This window comes from Mytilus edulis, chromosome 3 (assembly GCF_963676685.1).
Source record: "Mytilus edulis chromosome 3, xbMytEdul2.2, whole genome shotgun sequence".
Lineage (NCBI taxonomy): Eukaryota > Metazoa > Mollusca > Bivalvia > Mytilida > Mytilidae > Mytilus > Mytilus edulis.
Genome location: NC_092346.1, coordinates 92,415,917 through 92,435,856, shown reverse-complemented (window position 1 = coordinate 92,435,856; position 19,940 = coordinate 92,415,917). Strand labels below are relative to the sequence as shown.

General features: G+C 31.9%; 2 protein-coding genes across 2 annotated transcripts in view; one reads left to right on the top strand and one right to left on the bottom strand.

Annotated features, from left to right (window-relative positions):
- Window positions 1-45: 45 nt before the first annotated feature.
- LOC139517772 (uncharacterized) overlaps window positions 46-19,940 on the top strand; it is a gene marked incomplete in the record, with an annotated part of 65,929 nt that continues 46,034 nt past the window's right edge. Inside the window, 12 exon segments of the mRNA XM_071309160.1 lie at window positions 46-110; window positions 5,319-5,434; window positions 6,943-7,024; window positions 8,023-8,190; window positions 8,960-9,046; window positions 10,016-10,110; window positions 10,574-10,681; window positions 11,157-11,217; window positions 16,744-16,851; window positions 17,956-18,020; window positions 18,318-18,389; window positions 19,027-19,196. Of these exon segments, the coding sequence (XP_071165261.1) occupies window positions 5,334-5,434; window positions 6,943-7,024; window positions 8,023-8,190; window positions 8,960-9,046; window positions 10,016-10,110; window positions 10,574-10,681; window positions 11,157-11,217; window positions 16,744-16,851; window positions 17,956-18,020; window positions 18,318-18,389; window positions 19,027-19,196 (1,117 nt within the window).
- Window positions 894-1,379, bottom strand: LOC139515504 (uncharacterized). The gene has a single exon (XM_071305080.1). It carries the CDS (start codon window positions 1,377-1,379, stop codon window positions 894-896), a length of 486 nt encoding a protein of 161 aa, XP_071161181.1.

Genomic DNA, 19,940 nt, shown 5'->3' with positions numbered 1-19,940 from the left:
TAAGGAAATTATTATGATTTTGTTTTCTTTGCCGAGTTTAGCTGCAGCAGATTAAAGCACGATTTAAGAAAGCAGTCTCACAAGGGAACACATATAACAACGTCTCTATTGTAAGTAAACGGAGTTATATCAAATAAAAAGTGCATAGATTCTTCAATTTTAGCTTCATTTTTGTTTTTGTTTTCATTTATTTCTTATCGGTTGTAATTTGATTTCAAGTACATTTATGATGAAATAAAAAAATATGTTTGCCAAATTTTTATTTTAAATTCTCCCTCATAAATTCGTCCGAATTTGAAACATTTCTAATCTATCTACATGGCGAAATAAGAGGCAAGTCAAAATGTAGGTTTGGTTTGCTCGCAGTAACTTCGTCTTATTTTCTGTGCGATACAACATTTAATTATGATAATAAGACATTACAAATGTATCCCAGCAAATACACATCTAGCTATTCCAAACTAAATCATAAATAAATAAAAATAATATACTATGCAGAACGTGTTGTTACTTTGAAGTTACTGTGAGAACCTCGATACAAATTATCCAAGTATCGGACTTATATACCCCACCCGTATTCCCGCCTATGAAATGCTCGTGCAGTACTCACTAAAGACTTATATATAGATACTATCCAACCAGTTCTTCAAACTTGTTTTACAACTTGTTCTACAAACCACAGTTACTAAAGATAGAAATAGATAAGGGAAAACCCCAAATATAACGGAATAGAAATAAATTTAAATTCTCCCTCATAAATTCGTCCGAATTTAAAACATTTCTAATCTATCTACATGGCGAAATAAGAGGCAAGTCAAAATGTAGGTTTGGTTTGCTCGCAGTAACTTCGATGTAACAAAGGAAAAAATAAAAACAAAAATGTTGTATGAGGATTATATACCAAGATTCAGAGAGACAGCCATCTGAGATTTTAAAGTGTCTTTTATATACCCATCTTTAGCTTTATCAGAAGCCCATCTACCATGGGCTTTAAGTAACCTATCAGATACGCCTCGATTTGCGCCAGTGGAAGCACCACCACTTCTTAAACTATGTAGCCCAAACTTGGACTTATCTATACCAATGTCTGTCAAACTCTCTAACAAAATCTCCCTAGCTCTAGTATATGACAATGGATTATTTATACTGCATAATTTATAAACAGCTTTTGATTTTAAGTAAGAAAGCGCCCTAAAAATATAATTATCTGAATGCAAATTCAACTGGGCTAAATCGATGTACCTTTTCAACCAAAGAACTGGACACAAATCTGTACCTGTAGCAGCTATAATAACAGAATTGCCCCTTCTATATAAATCAGTTTTACTTTTCTCAATACAAATTTTTATATAACTGTCATAGAATTCAATATTGCTCATCTTGATATAAGCCAATTCGCTATACCTCAAAAACCCAAAAACCTAATAGAAATAAAACTACCACTCTCAGTTTCTTAAGATCAGAAGAATCTCCAAATTTCAAAACAATTCTATTTAATATGTCAGGCGTAATTGGCTCTTTTTTTAATTATAGGTTTGCTTAACATTCTCCTACCACCTTCGTAAATAAGACCTAGAAATTTATCTGAACAAGGATTATGTTTGAAATGAAAATCATGGAACCATTTAATTGCATAAAAACTAGAATCTAAAATTGCGACACTGGATCCCTGTTGAATAAGTCCACCTAAATACAGCGAAACTGTTGTGATGGTCGCAGGTAAACACTCAAGCGAACATGTATTACACCACTTTTCAAACTTCTTAAAATAGCACTTGTATTTCTTAATGGTAGCACTGGATCTCGCTGATTCAACGAAAGATGGCAAATCTCGAATGACACTGGCGAATCTCGAATCATTAGTATAGGTCTCAAATTGTTTCCATTGATCTGGAAAACAAATAGTATAATGAATACTAAGCAAAAATTGTTTAATATGAATTTACGTATATATATACATGTAACAAAACAAACATTGCGGCATTTTACCTCGCAATTAATATTTATAAACTGTGGCATTCAATCCTCACAGTATAAAAGTTCATACAGATGTTAAACATCATAACTGCGGCATTCAACCATCGCAGTATCTCAAAATCAATTTCATACAAAAGTTATACACACATATTATATCTTAACTGCGGCATTCACTCTTCGCAGAAATAACTATACTATAAATTGAAATGTTTTCTACAGCTAAAACTGTCCAATATACATCACAATGTTAATATCGAGAGAAATCTAGTAGCAATACATATACATTGCTGTTAAAAGGTTTCTGTGCGAATATACTATTTTCTTGCGAACCTTTTGTGAAAAAGTTCATAGGTTTTACATACTCTCTAAAATCTATAACAAAATCTTTAAATTTGTCTGTAAATCTATTGACTAAAATAGGCCAAAACAATGCTGATTTCCATTTTGGTACAACCAATGTACCTCTAGCTCCACATAACTGCATATGATTTAAACACTTACTAACTAAATGGACTGGAGGAACTAACCAGTTATTATGGCCAGACCAATCATATGCGAAAGCATCCACCCCCGAGGTATCCGGTGTAAAGTATTTAGAATTAAAAAATTCTACTTTACTATTTTTAGAATCCGCAAAACGGTCACATGTGAATGGCCCCCACAATGAACTAAAATACGTAAAAATATGCGTTGAAACGCCCCAATCATCATAATCAAAGATTTTACTTAGATAGTCTGCGTAATAATTCTCATCTCTGGGAATCCATTCAAGTTCTAAGAAAATATCACAAGATAAACAAATGTGGAATATACTTAAAGCGATTTCCTGCAACTCCATTTTCATGCTACCCTTTTTAACAATATGTACAACGTTTTGGTTATCAGTATACAACTTGACAAATTTTCCTGCTAATTCAGACTTAAAACATGAAATATTGTTTTCTACAGTTTTTAGCTCTCTCCATGTAGAACTTTTGTCTCGATCAAGAGCATCAAACATAAAATGTACAATTTTGTTATCATTTGAAATAAACCCTGCACCAGCGTACTGACTAGCATCAGTAAATATTACACGCTGAGGCTTTCTATTCATAGGTACAATTCGTTTGAAAGACAATGACTCGCACTCAAAATACCAAAACTTTAACTCTTCTAAAATATAATCATTTACTAGAATTTTCTCATCCCATGAATTTCTACAACATACTAACATATGCATGTGCTTTGTCATTATCTGGCAAACATTACCAAGTGCGGGAATCATGGATATAATTTTTCCGCATATTTTTGCTATATATCGACAAGTAAAATGCGTATTACCTTCAACTAAATTAGAAATAGCCTCTTTTAAGGTTCTTAATTTTTTGGTCGATATTTCTAAAGTACAATCTTTAAAATTCCAAACAAAACCCAACCATTCAATCACTTGGACTGGTTCCCATACACTCTTTTCTGTATTAGCAATAAAACCGGAAAGCAGTAAATCTTTTTCGACTATTTTTGATATTTTTGAACAAGTTTCAAAATTTTCAGCAATTCCCATACCGTCGTCTAAATAAACTACCATAGGGAATCCTAATGATCTCCAATATTTAACTAAAACACGTACGGTCTTTGTAAATACATGACCAGCCGATGAAAGTCCAAAAGGTAAAACTGTAAAATTAAAATATCTAACCGTATCGCCATATTTCCAAGAGAATCCCAAATATTTTTGATGATCGGGGTGAATGTCCAAATGATGGTAACCCGACTTCATATCAAATTTAAACCCAAAACTGTTAGAATTGACAAAAGTTAAAGCTTCTTTTACTCCTTCGAATTTTACTTTCTGTTTTTCAACAAATTTATTAACATGTCTTAAATCTAAAACTAGCCTTTCTTTTCCTGAACTATTAACCGAAACAGTAAGTGGATTAACCACAAATGTGCATTTTACTTCTGTAATACAATTTTTTGATAAAAGTTCCTGAATAGAATTTTCGACAAACTCTGAATGCTGTAAGGCTGATCTATTATTTTTGAGAAAAACAGAAGGTGGATCACTAAAAAATGGAATTCTATAACCAAAATCAATAACGTTCATAATAAAATCATTAGCATGAAGTACATTTTTCCAATATGATGAATGCTTTTTCAAATTGCCTTTAACATTTACAAGATTTTTGCCAGATTTTTTCTCATAATTGTTACCAAATTCAAATAAATACTCAACTTCGTCAGTTTCCGTGCTGTTACTGTGTCTTTCCTGTGTGTTGATCCTGCTGGAACTTTGGTGCACTAAAAGTGGCTGTAGGGGTACTTCTTTGGGGACAGTTCCGTGTGAAATGCCCGGGTTGATTGCAGTAGAAGCACTTGTATGTTTCTTTGACTCCGTCTGTACCACCGACTTGGCTAAGGCCACGAAAAAAGCTTCTGGAATTAAATTTTCCTCGACTGGAACCACTGTTTGCAGCATCGTGTTTATTGTACGGCTTATAGTTTCTTTTTCTAGCAGCCCTAGAAATAGCAGCGCGTAAATCACTAGCATCTTCTTTATTTTCTGCCAACGGACTATCCAAATATTCCTTTACTGTGTCCCAACCGTGTTTATCCGCTATCTTAAGGATCTTATTCCGCTTTCGAAGTACTTCTTTCTCCTCGGAAATGATACTACTAACTTCTGTAACGTTGCCCAACTTTATACAGCTTTCAATGGCGGAAAGTTTATCCAAGCGTTCGGAATTAAACGAATGTTGAATCTTTATTCCTTCGCTCTTGAATGTAAATTCTGTTTGTTCGACACCGGTTGCCTTTGTACTTTTGCCAAACCGAGCTTCAAAATGGTTAATCATCGACTCTTTCTGTTTCTCTAATGCGTTGTTTAAAGCTGAAGTGAAAAGCGAAATGGCCCCATCGGTAGTCAACTCTGTATCATGATGATCTTCACCAGTAGCGTTATGGTCTTGTTCAGAACCCGTGTCGGACATACTATGCAGAACGTGTTGTTACTTTGAAGTTACTGTGAGAACCTCGATACAAATTATCCAAGTATCGGACTTATATACCCCACCCGTATTCCCGCCTATGAAATGCTCGTGCAGTACTCACTAAAGACTTATATATAGATACTATCCAACCAGTTCTTCAAACTTGTTTTACAACTTGTTCTACAAACCACAGTTACTAAAGATAGAAATAGATAAGGGAAAACCCCAAATATAACGGAATAGAAATAAATTTCCCCAATTGTTTTCCTTTAATACAGGTGATATTAACCCCTCTGCTTCTCTGTTTTGTTCAATCGTAATTCATGTTTGTTTTGTTTCTTTTTGTTTTACACTTTTACTAATTTTATTTAGTTCAAGGTACCTTCTATGATCGACCATGGTATAACATCAAGACCAGAGGATTTCAGTTTTTACTCTCCGTTTAACGACACACTAGATAACATCACAACTATACCGAATAACATAAAGTAATGTTGATTAACATAGACTTATATTATGTACATGTTATAATAGTATACCGTAAGATGCAACCACGTTCAATTCAATAAATCAGTAAAATGGTTTTTACTTCTAACAAAAGGAAATTTTAATGCCTGATATTCCTTAATCCACCAGTCGATTTGATATTTCTTTTGTTCGTATGCACTGCTCTGATATTGTATTTGTACGTTTATATTGTCTACACGTCGAGTTTAAGTTTGTTCTGATCAGAGAATAACGTCGACGTCTTTAATCAAAGTTTGTGTAACAAAATGCGCATTCACGTCGTTTCCAAATAGCTAGTTTCATTCAATCATTCGATTTATCGTTATGTTTTAATTCTTTCTAGATACTCATTTATTATCTTTTACATGCTCATTAATTATCTTCAAGATATTTATTTATTGTCTTTAAGGTATCTATTTATTACGTTAGAAAAAAGTGAAATAACAAAAATACCAAACTTTAAGGGAAATTTAAGACGGAAAGTCCTTTATAAAATGGCAAGTCGAAAACTCCAACACACCAAAGGGAAAACAAATGGTAACATTTTATATAAAATACACATAGTTATTATGTCATTGGGTATATTGAGTCAATAATTGCAGGATCTGTAAGAGGAGGGACTTACTTGATATAGAGATCTGCAGTAAAATAATATGAAATTTACAACTATAATATATTTGTTGTTGTTATATAATTTTTCTTTCTGTGTTCGAGTTATCTTTTTAAAAGGGTTCGAGTTATCTTTTTAGTTAGGTTAGATTTATCTTTAATCATGTTCCAGTTATCTTTAAATTACATTTGAGTATCTTACCATTACGTTAGATTATCTTTAGTTAAGTTTGAGTTATCTTTTAATAACGTTCGCGTTATCTTTAAAACATTTCGAGTTAATTTTTTTAATTATATTCAAGTTGACTGTCAATTATCCTCAAGAAATTTTTTATAAGTTTCGAGTTTTATACTTTCTTGCAAGCCCTGATATTGCAAATGATCAACTTTTCTTTGAGTAAGTGCTATCGACTCTTAGATGATTTCTTGCTTCAAAAGGCACACGCATGATTTTGAGTTCATATGATAAAATGTAATAGATATAGGAAGATGTGGTATGAGTACCAATGAGACAACTCTCCATCCAAATAACAATTTATAAAAGTACACCATTATAGGTCAAGGTACGGCCTTCAACACGGAGCCTTGGTTCAAACAGAATAACAAGCTATAAAGGGCCCCAAAATTACCAGTGTAAAACCATTCAAACGGGAAACCAACGGTATAATCTATATATATAAAACAAAATGTTCCTTTGGTGAAATTACAACTTATCCTTTCCAGTTTGATGAAGAATTGCTTTTTCCGAGACTTATATAATTCTATCAAAATGTTGTGATTAGCATTGCACAATGCTTGATCTAATTAAAATAAATTAAAGTGTCGTTTTTTTTTGCCATAGTTCTATTTACCTTTGTCTCTTTTTGTCTGTTTACTTCAGAACTGAATTACGTAATAGAGCAAAGACAGCCATTAACTCATATTTTCACTCATTGAGAGATGTTAAAACATATCTGACAACGGTAGGTGTATCGTACATAAACTCTAGCGACTAACCCTTCCATAGAACATGAGTTCATACCCAAGTATTGTATTAAAGGGATAGATTTGCTTTTCTTTTCCTGGTTGTATTTTTTTTTATGTATAATGCTGAAAATGAAATTTAAAGCCAGGTCATATGGTGTACAACCTGTTTTATATGCGTAAAGATACTCATGGATGATGAAAAAAAAACCTGTTAATGGAATAGCTGTTGTAGACTTGTAAAGCATTGTGGTCTTCAGGCAACCGGCGCACAGCAACTATTTAGACCTGTATTAAATGTGTTTCATTTGGATGTCGAAACAAAGCCGATGCAATATACATATATATATATTATATCACTGAAGAGACATTTATTGTCGAAATCCGGATCTGGTGTACTAAAATTTTTTGACACCTTATGTTTGTGGCATAACATCTTGGCCACAAGTTTATTGTTTTCTGTTTAGTATTAAATTTATATATAGATCAATTTTGTTACATCTTGTGATCAATCTAATTTGGATCGCCAATGGCATTCAGCAGGGTTAAAGAACATCAGTTGTTCGACCTGTTAGTCAAATGCGTTTTGTTTATAAATATACTTTTTAACTTTTTTGTCTTTTGGAAAATGTTGGTTGTGCTGTATTTAGACCCTTCTACAACGAAATTTGTTTTACATGCACACGTAAAACAGTTGCCGTTTTTATCCAACGCATAGGTTTGAACGTAGTTTTCAATTTAGACTTGCTTATACATATATGTACATACATATATGCGTTTCGAAAAATAGATTGTTTCAGAAATCATTTAATTTATATTTTTGTGTCCTTTTGTGTATTACCGCAAAGCTAACAGTGTATTTGCTTATGTGACAACAAACCCGCTTAATTTTAGTTAAAGACATACGTTTTCCTCAAAGCATGTATAGTTCATTTGTTAAATAGTTATCTTACATTAGAAAATTCAAACAATCATTTTTTATTTTTTTTATTTTAAGGATTATTTTCAACATCTTCGAGACAGTTATGGTGTCAGCGGTTGGGACAGAGGTTCACATTATTATACGTCAGTTCTACAGTGGCACCTGTCTTTGCCACTCACACCTGATGAAGTTCACCAAAAAGGATTGGATGAAGTGGAAAGAATATCCAAGGAAATGAAAAAGGTGAACTAGATATTAACAATCCAACTGTAGCCTCACTCATGCCAGATCTTCTTATTTCATACTGTTTGTGGCAGCTGTCTAAAGCATGTATTGAAAATAGATAGCTGTGATTGTAACATCGAGATCATAGACTACTCAGAAGGACATTTTTCGAATAATAAAATAGGAAGATCCACTCCACCCTATTTATGCCTCTAAATCTTAAACAATATTTTTGTTATCTAAGAATGATGTATCTTCATGAAAAACTTTAAGTAATTACATTTGAATGTTTTTACTTTGATTTTCCTGATAAGAAATATATGGACAAGTTTAGTATGACCCTAAGAATGACGGAAATATCCAAACTGCTGACAAAATGATATACACATGAGTATTTTAAAGTAAGAACTAAGGTTTTTTCCGTAGGTATTCAAATCATCGTTAACTGGTTGTCAGTTGCGCTACATATTTATCGAAAAATATCTATTTCAATCCAAAAACTGTAGGAAATTTAAGAAAAGGGTAGTGTTATGACTTTTCAGACATAGAATTCGGTATTCCCTTTTTTTATTTCTTAAAATGAAGGACCAGTTAAATAACATTCTTCTTCTTTACACTGTATCAACGATTAAAATAAAAATGAATGTCGAGTTTTGTGATTTTACACAATATTTAATGGAACTTAAATGCAAAACCGAAAATGCAATGAAAGTTTTAATGTGTAATTTATTTATATGAATAGTATAAAAATTAAAAAAATGCTTGTGCATGCTATGTTCTTTTTCAGATAATGGCCAAACTAGGCTTACATGGGTCTGTTAAGGAAGCGTTTGATACCATCAAAAATGACACCAGATTTCATCTTAAAACAGGGGTAATATTAATCATAAACAATAGAAAAGTATCAGAAGTCCATGTCTAGTCTAGAAGTATAGCAATAGATTTCTCATAGTATCTATTGTAGCTGTGTATTATAACATTAAATTCAAGTGGCTTTGGAAAAACAAGAAAATCTGTAACGTAATAGTTGCCAGAACTTTATTACCAAATATTTGGCAAACATAGGAAAAATGCATTAAAGTCATATGAAACGAGTGACTGGTAAAACATAATGTTTATTCAATTCTTGAATCAATGCATGTATTTATCATAAACTTAGTCTTCTGTGCACGATTTTATCATTTTTTTTACGCAATCATATCGTATAATCTTCAATTTTTTTTCTCTCTGTCTGTTATTATGTGAAAATATGGCGGCTAATTATTTGCCGTGTTTTGAAGCAGTAGTTTACCGATAGCCAACTTATAGTAAGCAATCAACAAAGGAACATGAATATTGAGCACGTGTATAACATGTACAATCAGATAATAGTTTATTTAAATGAGAGATCCATGCGTATTGCGATCACCGGATTTTTACAGGACGGGTCACGCTAAGGTCCTTTTGCATACGGAAAATATGTCGGCGAATTGCTTCCTGGAAGCAAGCAATTAAAAAAGTAAACTTTATCTAAATGTGCACAAATCAAAGAATTGTCTTCAGAAAAAAAGTATATGTACATAGGTTTTATAAAGAAATCTAATCATTTAGTTATAAAAAATTTATGCTTCATTTTTTTTAAATTTGAGGTTTCATATGACTTTAAACTTCAAGAGGGTATTAAAAAAAAATCGAAACATTTAAAACATTCGAAAGTCTAAGGAATCGCTAACAAGAGGAAACACGTGAAAAATTTACCTCAGTTATACTGCTGACTATAAAAAAAATTCCAAATGTGAACACATGAAGCAACATGTACTTCCCAACAGATATATGTGTTAGTTAAAGTTCTTACATTTTTAAGGCAGACATTTTAGCCAGATTCAACCACATTATACATGAGGAAATAGAACCAAAACTACCACTTATGTTCAAGAACTTACCAGACCTTCCAGTGGAGTAAGTATATTTTAAAATCATACTTGAGGATAAATAAGAAAATCAGAATACTATCAATATATATGAAGACATAAGTTCAATTATGCAGTAAAAATATATGACATTTTACAATAAGCTTATTATTGATGCTTGTTTGTCGATATCGTCTTCATATAATTAAAAAGTCATTTCGATATCAAACGATGTAAGGATCTTAAAAAGTATAAAATTGTTCAAAATGTAAAATTTCTTATGTAATAAGCGTAATAAAAGATAATTATCCCAATTTCTTTCATTACACTTTTATATTAATATTGAAATAGCATTTGTATTGCAATTTATTCTTGACGCTAGTACAATTTCAATATTTCATGTCATTTAAAAGTAAAACAAAATTTATGTCACAAACTGTATTGCACGAGATGTGACTATGAATGTCTCTTCAGTGATGCTTGTGCGCTCATTTAATATCTTCTTTACACAGGGTACGACCAATGCCTAATGATGGACCAGGCGGGCAGTACTTGACAGGAACAGCTGACGGATCTAGGCCAGGTGTATTCCAAGTTAACCTTATGCATCCTGATGAAATGTACGTTATTACGGGTATCCGATTTTCTAAATATGAAGATGAATACGAATACGAAAGTTTAACAATACAAAAATAAGCTCTTAATGAAAATTGTGAGAAGTATCATAACACTTATTGTTATGACAAAGATTTAATCGTTTTAGTTTTCAATTATATCTTGCGTTTCCCTCGGTTTTGATTTGTGACCCGGATTTGTTTTTTTCTATCGATTTATGAGTTTTGAACATTGGTATACTACTGTTGCCTTTATTGATAAAATCTTAATTTGTTAATATATTCAGAAATACTGTTTTTCCATTTTGAAATCAATGTAGCAAATCCACTCATGGAATTGTCCATTGGCAAAATAAACCAATTCTGTTTAGTTTACACCAGTGGTGTTATATATTATTTCTATATCAAATGAAGTCAAATAGCAAACTCAAACATGTTGATCTCTTTAATGATATAAATATGCGTAGCTTTTATTATTCAGGGTGACAATAGATTTTATGTCTTTAGCAATACACGAAACGAACCCAGGACATCATTTACAGGTAAATGTAAATTATGTGCAAAAAGTTACAAAAGATGCCGAAATGCTAAAAGAATTATAAAGGACCTTAAAAAGGGTTGTTATATCATACAAGCACGAATTTATCTCATGTAAAAGATACTAAAAGTAACAAATACCGGGGGTGAGCTCCGGTCCTTCGGTCAAGTCAGCAGGTCCTGCTCCACATGTGGTACCCATCAAATAACACTGAAAGCTAAAGTATCTCCCTGAAATAGTTAAGATACACTGTTTGGGTAGGGTAAGTATATTTTACATCTGTTGGGTATGCAACTGTTCAAGTTCACTATCAACTAAAATTGCATAGCGAGATGTTACTGTTAAATTGTGATGACTTTATTTTATAATCATGATAATTGTTTGTGATATTCTACAGTTTTATATGCAGTGTCTTTGTAAGGAAATCAAGGGTCATTCGCAAATAATATGTCAAAGAATGACGAGCAACATCATTTCTGAAGGGAAAACAAAATCAAAAACAGAAACCCTACCTTAAAAAAACACGGTGTATGGGCAGATGTATCAAATTGCAATCAGTTGCTGCTTAAGTAATGACGTTTATTGATTTGCTAAGGAGTTTAGAAACATCAGAAGAGGTTGGAATTGTGACAAAGAAATAAGGGAATCAATGCATTGACATTTACCACGACATAACTACTAATTTTAATCAGTTCTAAACTCTTTTTACAGCTGTCAGAATGATCTGCGCTAAAACTGTTCTATAATAGAACTGTTTAACACTACTACGGTAGCATATTCCTAAATTACGTTAATTAGAAAAGCTCTCTGATTGTAATTTAGAACAGGGGCAGTAAGCTGTAAGAACAGATCTTCTGGTTTTAGCTAGGTAAAAGAAAGGTCAAATAACAAAAATACCGAACTCCGATGAAAATTTAAAACGGAAAGTCCTATATCAGTTGGCAAACTCAAAAGCTCAAAGAGATCAATAATTTGTTTATAATTTTTCTGGCATTTAGCTATTATTGTCTATCATTGTCTATATATACATATATAGGCGAGTGACTTTAACCATGAAAATTTTTTTTTAATGCACCTACCTAACACACGGCTAAATTATATATCATTTGAAAGCTACACATCTGTACTATCTGTTTTGCCCGGTCGTAAAAAAATCGTACGGTGCAATTTCCGTCAAATCAAGATCAAAGGCCAAGGACGAATAAGTGCATATTTTCTAAGATTTCAGCCTGATTGCATACTATGACTTTTATATACGAAATTCACATATGCAAACAATTTAAACTTTTAGCAGAGAGATTAACAGTCATTATTCAAATGCATTTTTTAATATTTAAAGCGTGTTTTTGACAGATAGCACATGTTTCCTGAAATTCGAGTAAAAGTTAAAAAAATGTTTTAAAAACCCAAATTTTTCTTTCTAGTGCAAATGCTAATCAATTAAAACTAAGTAAAACCCTGTAATGACTATCAAAGAAGTTTTTGACATCATAAAATTTCCTAAAATTATGCTTACTTCTAATCAAACAGCAAATCATAACAACTCATACAGTTGCCCAAAATACCGCCATCTGCGAAAAAAACCCAGCTTTTAAGCATTTCTTCCTATTTAAACATTGTATGTGGTCAATATAAGATTTAATAAACAAATTCTTAAGAATCTGAAAAATTTAGAGTAGAAAAAATATGTGCGCGAATCATCTTATTGCTTGAAATAAAGGGGGTGAAACTAAGAGATTGCAAACTGCATTGTAACTACCAGACTGAAATAAACATATTTCGACTTTTCTAATTGTTTGATTTGTAGCTTCATTATAAATATTGATGTAGTGAAAAGACCTTTTATTTATTTAATGTGAATAGAAAATTTAGACCAAAATAAATAGAAAATAAATTGATGAAAATTGAAATTTCAAAGAATTTCAAAAACTAGTAAACACATTTTAAAACTTGATTACTTGATTGCTTAAATTGCGTTGTTCATTGTTTACATGCATTAATTCGTCAAATAAGAATAATTTTGAAGAAAAAATATCCATTAATGCGCAACGATTCTAGTTACAACTAGACTTCCTGAATAGCTTGAATGACTAGTTCATTTTTCATGCGAGGATGACTTCATGCAAGAGTTTCTGATGACGACTGAAAAGAAGCTATCATTATCTTGAAACTTCACGTTCCATTATATAGATGATGTCATCTCACTGAATATCGCAAAATTTGTGACAATGTTGGACTCGTATTTTCAATAAAAATAAAAGACTCAAAAGATAGTTTACTCTATCACGTATCTTGAAATCGATGATGAGGGTTGGTTGAGAACAAGTTTTACGACAAAAGAGATGAGCATAAAACAACCCATAAAACACCCCTTACTACCAAATTATAAACTTTTCATTTCTATGTAACAACATTATAGCAACGCCTGAATATCTATACTACTAAAGGATAGACCGATATGAGCCTCAACTCCTCTGCATAAAGGCAACTATAGTATACCGCTATTAAATAGTCATCAATCGATTTACTAGTAACTGAAATAAATCCGGGTCACAAAGCAAAAACTAGGAAAACGCATCAACTAGAAGAGGAACACAACGATATAACCGAAACACAGAACTGCTACAAAAACAAACGCCAACATACAAAGAAACAGATTATTCGATACCAACTGCCATATGCCTGACTTGGTACAGGACATTTGAAGAAAAATGGTGGTTTAAACATGTTTTAAACCAGAGTTCAAATGCAAAGTTGAAATCATCCCTTTGAAAATTTCATGGACGCCACTACGAGTTGGTTGCAATTATGAGATATCTGTTTCGCCAGATGACGACTGATAAGTTCCATCGACGTAACCAAATTGCCGTCATTTCTGCCGTGAATGTCACCAACCGAATAAGGCTTGGCACCGAGTTAGGAAATACATGAGCCACAAGACGGGTAAAAGAGAGTCGTGGTGTAGTGGTTAGTGCATCGGACTACTAACACAAAGGTTCCTGGTTCGTTTCCGTTCCGTGATGAAAATTTCAGGGACTGAATTTTCGGCTCTTCCTTGACACCATTTGTGAGTATGGTCTTGAGGAAACGATGAAAGTCCGTCGGAAGGGGACGATAAATGGCTGACCCGTGTTAAGAGAGAGCCATGTCTCTTGCACGTTAAACACACCTTTGTAGATTTCGAAAAAGAGCAGGCTAATGCCGCTACAAGGCAGCACTCGCACCCGCAAAGTGGAAAGCGATTAATTTAAGTTGCAAAACTTGTTTCCCAATCCACTATAAATTAGTATGTTTAAACTAAGACGGGTGTCACTTGTGGAACATGATCTGCCTACCCTTCGGGAGCCCCTGAGTTCACTCAAAAAATGTTTTGGGGGTTTGTGTTACTCAATCTGTAGTTTTATATGTTGTGTTTTGTATACTGTTGCTTGTCTTGTTCGTTTTTTTGCCTGGCTTTGTCAGTTCGTTTTTAATTATGAGTTTGATGTCCCTTTGATATATTTCGTCACTATTCAAGTAGTAAAAGGTTTAAAAATTGTAGATCAGTGTAGCTTAATGTATCATGATAACGATTTGGTTCTATATATATATCATCGTGAGCAAATTAAAATTATTTTCGCGGATATTTGTCTTATTGCGTTAATCTTCTTCACTTCACTTTGACTTGATTTTTTGGCTGATTTTCATTACTGCAAGTTAATGTGTTTAAAGTAAAATAATACCAAAGGGACAATCAACATCTCAAACCATGAATCAAATAAAGTTAATTAAAACCATGAACAAAATAAGATTAAAGTCCAAGAGATGAACAACAGTCCAAAAAACACAGCATACCATGAAAACGAACACTCCTAAAACATCGAATGATCTTATGAGGTCAAGAAGGGTATTTAACTTTTTCATTTTGTTATTTCACAACTGCTTATAGTGTTTTACATACACAATGACATGCATTTGCATTTTTAAAGCTTATGTAGAAAATACTCAAAGCATATTTTATTCAAATAATTAAAGCGATTAAACTTCTAAACACATTTAATATGACTTACTATAACACGATTTAAAACTAAATAAGAAGCAGCCGCATTTTATTTAGTTCGTTTACATCCTGCTTTAGACAACCAAGTGTTTCTAAACAAGGTTACTTATTTCAATGTTGCCCAAGATTTAGTCGCAAAGTAATGTTTGCATTTAAACAAGATTACAAAAAGTAAAACAGTTTGACTTCGTAAAAAACATATTTTAACCTCAATTACCTCGCATATATTCTTTTCTTACTTTAAATACCCCTTCTTTTATTATGGAAAATAATTCTCCTCCCTGATATTCACAATTAGCGATGTGCTATTTTAACATAGATTAACAAAATGATCGCTATTTGCAGATGGCAGATTTTTGGGCAACACTTCAATAGAAGGCTGTTCAATGAACAATAATTAATAATTGCATCTTAAAATTACAAAACCAAATATTCCTTGACCTAAAACATACACATTTATCTATTGTTTTAGCATTCAAATATCGATTCCCCAAGAAGTATTTTACTTTTTGAATAATTTTTTTTTTTTTTTTTAGGATTTGTGATAAATTTCAATTTTCGGGAAATTTTGCGCATCGAATCTCTTATTTTCTGTTTGATTTGGAAATTATGTATCATGTTCCATAAAGTTCATATGATCTTCTGGAAAATTATATGGTACAAGAATTAGAAAATGGCGTTTTATTTAGTAATCGCAAAAATTGGAATTTTTTTTCATGACCTTTGACCTTGATTTAACAAAAATTGCACCGTACGATTTTTTTACGACCGGGCAAAACAGAAAGTACAGATTAACAGCTTTCGAATGATATATAATACAGCCGTGTGTTAGGTGGGTGCATTAAAGTCGTTAACTAAGCGTCTTTTTGAAATAAGTCACTCGCCTAATATATATAAGTACGTCTGAGTCAGTGACAACTCTACAACAGATGTATCCATCGGATCGCCATCAATGATGGTGATACATGGCTGTGTACATAATGTATATACAACTCGTCTAAACATCAACCCAACAATGTTAGATCTGTAAAATTTGCCTTCGCAAATTTTTGGTTCTTCCCTCGCCGGGATTCGAACCCATGCTACTGTGATATCGTGACACCAAATCGCCTGCACTGCAGCCGTCCCGCTAGACCACACGACCACCTGGGCTCTCAAAAAAAGAGCTTTCGCTGGCCGTGTGTTACCTTTTCACGTCAGTTTTAATCTAGCGGCGTACTACAGTACATGATATATAAGGCATGAAGATGTTATTGTTACAGATCAGCTAAATTATCAATAGTAAAGGATCTTACAAATTAATGTAATATACAGTCACAGAAAATAATTATATTTATAAGTACGTCTGAGTCAGTGACAACTCTACAACAGATGTATCCATCGGATCGCCATCAATGATGGTGATACATGGCTGTGTACATAATGTATATACAACTCGTCTAAACATCAACCCAACAATGTTAGATCTGTATATATATATCACACTTACAGATCAGCACAGGACTGGTGGCCAAAATAGCAGACTTCCGAAGAAATGGTATCATTGAAAAATACTTTCAAGCTCCTGCTTTGTTTCCATTTTATACAGCATTTGTAGAAGTAAGGAATGAATAAGAGAACAGATGCTTATTTTCAAATAGTTTGTTGGTATCAATGTAACAATGTAAGGTATATATTGCTAGACAATAAATGCCATAATTCACACAATTTGTTTTATAAAGTACACACAGTAAAACTAGTTTAATAAAGTACATTTCGTACAATTAGTTTTATAAAGTACACACAATTCAATTAGTTTTATAAAGTTCACTTATTACAATTTGTTTTATAAAGTACAAACAATTCAATTAGTTTTATAAAGTTCACATAGTACCATTTGTTTTATAGAGTACACACAGTACAATTAGTTTTATAAAGTTCACACAATACAATTTGTTGTTTAAGTACACACTGTACAATTCGTTTTATAAAGTTCACATAGTAAAACTAATTTGATAAAGTACAAATACTACAATTAGTTTTACAAAGTACACACAATGCAATTGATTTTATAAAGTTCACACAGTAATACAATTTGTTTTATAAAGTACACACAGAACAATTCGCTTTATAAAGTACACATAGTACAACTAGTTTAATAAAGTACATACAGTACAATTAGTTTAATAATGTACACACAGTTAGAAGTTTTATATAGTAATCACACTTTTAATCAAATAGGAACAAAATAGACATGCATTGCCCATACCTAATGAAATGACCAAAAGGGTGAACTATCATTCGTCTACTGTTGTTCTATTTATTATTTTGGGATACTTATTTTTCGAGATTGATAAATAACCCAATTAAAAAAAAATGAAATAACAACGAAAAATATAATGTTTCCTTCATACTTGATAATTGGTATAAACGATAACAAACTACAGATTGTTATACTATATAAAAAATAATTAAATGATATAAATAAACTTCTACGTACTAACTACAAATGACAACTGTATGCAGATGACAGCATATAACAGTAAATCAGCTTTCGCATATTTAAAAAAACTGTCTTTGTCAGATTAAAATGCTTTATTAATAATGTTAGCTTTATAAACATAAAACTTATAAACCCAAAAATGGGGTCTGTATATGTGCATTTAACTTTAAATAATATCATTGAAAAGAGTAAGAAAACATAGTTCATATGTTTAATTTCAGGGTTGGGCCTTATATGCAGAATCATTAGGAGAAGAAATGGGTCTTTACAAGGATGATTATGATTTGTAAGTTTAGATGTTAGCTTTTCTCTCACAATAGTGAGGCATTCCAGAAGTTAGATTTTATTTCAGATCAACATGCAATATATTTGACTGCACGTGCTATTCGTGACACCATTTAAACAATGAAGAGAAAAACAAACGTACGGCTTGATAAAACTTGTAGCTTAAATAGGTAGTCATACACATTGAATCCTTCTATTTGTTGTTTTATTGGTGTGTAAAAACTTTTACTGAAAATGACACTTTAGGCATTGTTAAAAATAATTACGTAATTAAAGGTCACATATTGATTTATTGTAGGCTCGGTAGATATGGGTCAGAAATATTTCGTGCATGCAGACTAGTTGTAGACACAGGCCTGCACTCCAAAAAGTAAGAACATAGTTAACTTATTTGCTACTTGTACAAGAGTAAAATGTCTTTCTTATGTTCCATCTTATTTGTATTTGTAATAATAGATTATTAATATTAAAACTATAGTAAAATAATAACATTAAGTAACTAAACACTGAAATATTTCCGAAATATTTCAAATAGTATGGATTAAGATGAAAGTAAGGAAACGGCTATCAAAATGTAAGAAAACAAATATACCGAACATCATGGAAAATTATAAACGAAAAGTTATATTATAGTGATAACAATATGTTAGCAAAACAAACAGATATAATTGGTAAAAATGTAAAAAATATGTGGTAAAGCAGTCAACATTGTGTTGCAATCTTAATTACTATAAAAACACACAACTATGGAAACAAACAAAAAACCCCCACAAAATGGCATCTAAACACTATAGACAAAGCACATAAGCAAAAGTAAAAGACCACAGACTAAGACTCGAAAACATATAAAAAAAACAAACTTCCAAAACTGACTCATAGGACATTATTACTCCAAAGAAGACTACGTGTTAGGTGTATGGTGTGGTTCAACCCTCGTCCTGCGGGAGTTACAACCTACATATTGATTTATAAATCCAAAAGGGTGACATATTCTTTTATTTCGATAGCTGGACACGACAACAAGCAATCGATTATATGGCAACTTATACTGCATATGGGGAAAGTGGGATTGCGACTGAAATTGACAGATACATCACATGGCCCGGTCAAGCGTGTGCTTACAAAATTGGAGAATTAAAAATTAGAGAGCTTAGGAACAAAGCAAAAGTTGAGTTAGGTAAGAATAAGCACGAGCTTATGACATGGTATATTAGACAATTAAAAAAAAAGAGAAATGTATAAGAACTGACTTTCTTGTTTAATATTATTATGCAAGTAAACTTTGCAATATAAATAAAGACGTTCTTAACAACATGACTATAGAGAGTATACTTGGAAGCCATAAAAGAATGTACAACAATCAACAATAATCATAAAAAAACAAAGGGGAACACAGTGTATAAATAATATGATATAAAACTATGATATTTTTTGGAATGTTTTATCAATCTGAATTATTGCATTATATCTGTTTTGTTGAATGAGTGACGACTTACAGCATAATATGCAAGTTTTAAACTATTGAGCCACAAGGCAAAGGCAAATTTAACAAAAACAAACTTTATAAAAAGTAATTTTTTTTAATGAACTCCAAGGAAATTCATACGAAAAGTCCGTTAGCAAATAGTATAATCAAAATTTCAAACACATTAAACGAAAGCAATCAACGGTCATAATTGTTTTCTTAGTACAGGCATTAAAATGGTGGATTAAACCTAGTTTTATCGCTAGCTTAACCTCTCTCTAATCTTGTTAAATCACAATTGTACTTCAACACACTTACTGCACCCAATGACACTTTGTTTATATGTTTAATAATACGATACATGCACATTGATGACAAGATAAAAAAAACCATAAATATCAATATTGTTTGCGTAGATAGCAAAAGTTTACTATCGTAATTTCATATCTTCATATA